The sequence below is a fragment of the Centropristis striata genome, chromosome 7, assembly GCF_030273125.1.
Source record: "Centropristis striata isolate RG_2023a ecotype Rhode Island chromosome 7, C.striata_1.0, whole genome shotgun sequence".
Classification (NCBI taxonomy): domain Eukaryota; kingdom Metazoa; phylum Chordata; class Actinopteri; order Perciformes; family Serranidae; genus Centropristis; species Centropristis striata.
In genome coordinates, this window is record NC_081523.1 from 5,675,425 (window position 1) to 5,681,424 (window position 6,000).

Below are 6,000 nucleotides of genomic sequence, written 5' to 3' on the forward strand. Positions count from 1 at the left end.
ACACACACACACACACACACACACACACACACACACACACATTCTTGTTCTTCTAACTTTGTGAGGACCCTCATTGTAATAGTGAATTCCCTTGCAAGGTTAGAATAGTTTTGGATTTTTCATTAGTTTTAGTTTTAATTTCGTTGTGATTTTTTGTTTTCAAATTCAGTTAGTTTAATTAAAATAAAATGAAAAATCTGACTGATAGCCAAACTTGTGTGGAGAAAAAGGAGCCATGCATGTGATGTAAGGACAGACTGAAAGATGCTAAACAGAGACAGAAACTAATGATAGGAAGTTGACAAATTTTAACCAAAATCTCCTGGACTTCAGAGGTTTAATGTGGCATTAAGTAATGCACGGCTTCTCTCGACTCCTGTCACTGTCTAGCAGGAATTGCTTCCCTGTGATAGTGTTACATGATTAAGATTTATGTAATGGAAGCTGACTTCTTAGAATGAGTCACCGTGGTGATTCACTTCCACACCCAGGCCCCATTTAGCAGCTATAAGTTACCAATAATGTGAGGCAGATTGAGTGCAGATATCGTTACGATGGAGCTCTAAACGGCCGGCCACTCTTTGATGTGTGGCTTTCAAAAGAGCATTTGATCGGTGCTCGTAAAGGTGATTCATCACAGCCAAACGGCACAGTCGAGTTGTTTTTTTTTTGTTTGTTTGTTTTTTAAACTTTATTGAGAAATTCCAAATACAGTCAAATAGAACAAACAAAGTCTGGTATCACAACATGAGAAAATAAATAATTATGAGACAAAGTGAATGAAGTGCAGAAGTCAGTTGCATTAAATGGAAATATAAGTACAGTTCACATACCTCAAAATTGTACTTAAGTACCATACTAAATACTTAGCTGCAGCCCTAATGTAATTATTATTATTTCTTTTTCTCTGACACGGTACAGTAATTTATTCTAAATATAGAAAATAAGGAATACTGTTGCCTGGACAATTATTAAAAGACAAAAGAGAGTTTTTATATGTAGTTTTATTTAAGACTTTTAGGTTTAAGACTTTTAAGCACACACACACACACATGCAGGGACACACATGCAGACACATACACACACACACACACACACACACACACACACATACACATGCAGACGCACACACACACACACACACACATTCAGGGACACACATGCAGACACATACACACACACACACATGCAGACGCACACACACAGACACACACACACATTCAGGGACAAACATGCAGACACACACACACACACACACACACACACACACACACATGCAGGGACACACACGCGCATACATGGAGACACACACACACACACACACACACACACACACGCACACACACACTCACACACATATGTAGACACACACACACACACACACACACACACACACACACACACACACATACATGGAGACACACACACACACATACACACTCACACACACACATATGTAGACACACACACACACACACACATACATGGACACACACACACACACATTCACACATGCAGGGACATAAACATGCAGGGACACACACACTCACACACACAATCACACACACACACACACACATGCAGGGGCACACACACATACACACACCTCCTGCTGTTGTTAACTCTTGTTGTGTCTCCTCCCTTTCCTCTCCTTTTCCTGCACAGCCTCAGACAAACAGCACCAAAAACAGCATAGTCACCAGCCCCAAAGGAACCGTCCCTTCACCTGCTCTGGTATTTACCTCCTGACCCCTCCACCTCCACCTCCACCTTCCTGTGTGTGTGTGTGTGTGTCCTCCCCTCCACCCCTATCTTCTACTCATCCCTCACTCTTGTCCGTGCGTCTTGTCCGTTGTGGTCGATCTTTGCCCGAGGCTCCTCAGCGGTCGGTGTGTCTCAGACCAGCAGAGTGTCAGAAACATTTCCCGGTGGCAGGTGTGGATGTTTTGTGACTTGTGGTGGGGTTGATAGTGTCGTGTCATTTTCTCCGTCAGTGACAGCTTCTCAAAGAGGAACAGGCAGCCAAAGCCTGCTGGGGCTGTCAGTGTGATTTACCCCCTCCTCTCCACTGTGTGCATCCACTTCACATTGTCCTCTGAGCCAAATAACACACCAGCTGATCTTTAAGAGTAAACACACAATATGTGATTTTCTGCAGCTACGTGTCTCTCATTTAAAACAATAAGCAAAGACAGAGTTTGGTGAGCTTCTCCCTGCTTTGATTCCTTCAGTGTTTGATGATGATGATGAGGTTTGATTATCCACAGAGGTCTCCTCCTCTCCAGAACACATGGACACTGTGATTAATGCAGATAAAAACTGAATAAAACTGTGTTTCTACAACATTGTTCAATCAGCAAAGCGCGTCCCGGAGGGGCTGCAAGGCTGCAAACGTTTGCTCAGCTTGTTTCTCAGGTAATTATATAATAATAATAGAACAAATGGACCAGGTGATTAAAGCTGGTGAAATTCTGAATAAAGCAGTTTCTTGTCAAAAATCAGCTCAGCTTGTTTCTCTGATAACTAATGCTGGGCTTACACTAAAAGATTTCCACAGTCCCAGACTAAGAACTGAAAGTCTTTAGTAAATCTAGGAGTTTTACTGGAGTCACGGTGCTCCCGTCATCTCCATCGTTAAGTTTAAGGTAGTAATCTGCTCTGTTTCATATCAGTCTTTTCCTAGTCTTGGGTTTGTGTCAGTGACGTAACATAACATTGTTTTATTCATAATGGTTTTGGTTATTATCAAGAATTTCCATGACTGTAGATGTAAAAATGACTAAAAAAGACACAAAATTACCAAAAATAGATGTAAAAATGACTAAAAATTACACAAAATGACCTAAAATAGATGTAAAATGACTAAAAAAGACACAAAATGACCAAAAAATAGATGTAAAATGACTAAAAAAGACACAAAATTACCCAAAATAGATGTAAAATGACTAAAAAAGACACAAAATTACCAAAAATACAGTCATGAAAAAAAGTATTAAACCAATCTGCTCTGTTTCATATCAGTCTTTTCCTAGTCTTGGGTTTGGATCATATCAAATGTGTTTGATATTATCTCAAGTCTTAATGACGTAACACAATCACCAACCAATAGATTAGCGGGGGAAAGGTCCCCGGTTCAGACTGGTTCCTGACTGGTTCCAGACCAGCCAGTAAAACCACTTCCACAGGAAAAAGGAACATCACAATAATGCTAGTAAGCTCAGTCCTAAATAAAAATCTAGTGATGTCATATGTTTAGATGTTTCTTAGTAAAGAGAACAGTAAGGAGACCCAGTTAAAATATATAAATAAATGTAAACGTAAATAAGTAATAATTAATCAATGATTAATGTATGATTAACTAAATGAAAGTTGATAGAGCTGATAAATATAATTATTCAATTAAACATGTTATAATTAAATAGGACATAAATGTATATTGTGAATTAATTTCTAAATGTTCCCTCCCTTTATTCTTCCTTATATCTATTTTTACTGTAAAATAGTCAACTTTTCATGTGATAAAAACAGAAACCCTTTTTCAGCTTTGTGAGGGGCATTTTGTGGCGTCTTCTCCTCTTTTTGTTGTTGGGTTGTTTTTTTTAACACAAACCACTGCACAAAAGCTTCATCTCCTCCATTTGTAAGTTTTTACTAAGAGCATGATGGGAAAAAATTGCATGTTAGGAAAAAATGCTAAAAGAATCTAGTTGTAGTCTTAAAGTCGTAAATAGTTACCCTGAAAGATTCACAGTCTGTCTAGAATATCAGTGTGAGACTAAAAACTCTAAACACTTGTCTTTAGATGTGAGCTGATAGTTTTCCGGGAGTCTTTTCCCAAATCTTTTCAAAGTCTTCTGATGTATCGGTAGTATTAAGCAGCATTTCAATTTTCTCACCATAGTATTCAGCTACCTTAAGTAAAAGTACTGATGACCACAGTAAAAGTTTAAAAGTTTCAGCATCAAAATGTACTTAAATTATCAAAAGTAAAAGTAGTCGTTATGCAGAACGGACCCACTCAGATTGTTTTATATATTCTTAATATATTATTAGATTGTTATTATTAATGATGCATTTATGTAAGCAGCTTTGTAATTTTGTAAATATAGGGCTCATTTAAACTACTTAATATACTGCTATAAGGTTTAATATAAATAAATGTCTAATCACTTTAAATTGATCATGTTTTTTTATGTTAAATCTCGACCTGAAAAGTAACTAAAGCTGTCAGCTAAATGTAGTGGAGTAAAAAGTACAATATCTGCCGAAAAAATTTAAAAGTTACATAAAATGGAAATACACATACTTAAGTACTAGAGTAAATGTACTTAGATTCATTGTGTCACTAGCAGCAGACTGCTGTCAGTCCTTTTATCGGAGAAGGTAAAAATGTCACTTCACTGAGTGTTTTTTGTGTGTCCTTGCATGTGGTTGATGCAGAAGCGCTTGATGTGAAGTTTTAATGTGCTGAAGAGCGTCTGAGCGTTCTGCATGGAGCAGAAGAGGCTTTTTCTTTGAAGGGAACAGAGAGTGGGAGGGCGCCTGTGATCTCCATGCTGTTGCTAGAGACTTGAGCGAGTTACTGTTTAGCCGTTCGGTGCATTAACTCTTTCATCTCATCAAAGAGAGACACACTTACATGACCTTTATTATCTGAACTGGGAGCTGTTTGGTGGGGTGATGGGAAGCTTAACCCTTTGGAGATTTGAGCTTTTTTGTCCATCTTTTGAATCCTTTTCATTCTGACACTTAATAATAATAATGTTCTCTTACAAGAATGTTCACCATGCCATTTTGGTATAGTTTAGTTGGTATAGCACAACCTCACTTATATGACCTGATCATTATTTTTTGCACTTTACCCTACTGTATCAACATTTTGAACCCCAAAAACACACAAAAGAATAGAAAATTATGGTTGTTTTTTTTTACTTCCATAACGCATTCATGCTCAGTGAAGAGTTTTAAATGTTGGTAAAAAAATATTTCATACTAAATACAGTCATGGATAAAAAAATATTAGACCACCCTCATTTAAGGAGTTTAATTTAGGAGCTGATATCTAGACATTTTCCATGGTTTTCTTGATAATGATTTTGGTTATTATCAAGAAAACCATGGAAAATGTCTAGATATCAACTCTTACATTAAACTCTTATCAGCTATTTTTGTTGTTATTATTATATTTTTCCAAACTAATGTACCTTTAGTTGTACCAGGCAGTAAAATGAACAAGAAATTGAAGGAAACAATGGTCTAATGATTTTATACATTTTTTTAACTTTGACTTACTTGATCAACATTTTGAAACCAAAAACACACAACTTTTTTTTTAAACCGAAAGGTTTAAGGTGAGGTGAAATGAGGAGAACTTCTAGTTCTTTACTTTTATACTAAATATATTTGACCTTATCTCTGGTTTTACTCAGCCTATCATCATCAAACAAAAACTGGCCTGGAGTTTAAAGCCAGAACTTTAGAGGGAAGGTGGCTGCAGGGAAAAATGCTGCTTCATTTTAACGTTGTGACGTCATGAAGAAGTTATGCGCCTGTGGACAGCAGAGGGTTAAATGTGCCCATGTGCTTTAATATATGTGTGGCTCGGCTCTGTGTAACTTTAAAAGAGGCTCTAAAACAGGGGTCTCAAACTCAAATTACCTGGGGGCCGCTGGAGGCAGTATCAAAATGACCAAAAAAAGACACAAAATGACTAAAAAAACACACAAAATGACAGACAAAAACTAAATGACTTAAAGAAGACACAAAATTACTAAAAAAAAGACACAAAATTACTGAAAGAACACTAAATGACTTAAAAAAAGACACAAAATGACCAAAAAAGGCACACAATTACAAAAAGAGACACAAAATTAAAAAAAAAACCCACATAATATTATTTAAAAAACACACAAAATTACCAAAAAATACAAAAAATTACAGTCTGGTAGCAGCTGCCTTTCTTTCTGTTAACATTGTCATAGAAACAAGTGAAACAAAGCT

General features: G+C 36.8%; 1 protein-coding gene across 8 annotated transcripts in view; it reads left to right on the plus strand.

Annotated features, from left to right (window-relative positions):
- Nucleotides 1-6,000, plus strand: part of camk2b1 (calcium/calmodulin-dependent protein kinase (CaM kinase) II beta 1) — a 115,032-nt gene that overhangs the window by 82,545 nt on the left and 26,487 nt on the right. For all 8 annotated transcript variants that reach the window (XM_059336610.1, XM_059336604.1, XM_059336611.1 and 5 more), the window contains one exon: nt 1,666-1,734. In XM_059336610.1, the coding sequence (XP_059192593.1) occupies nt 1,666-1,734 (69 nt within the window). The remainder of the gene's footprint in view (nt 1-1,665; nt 1,735-6,000) is intronic.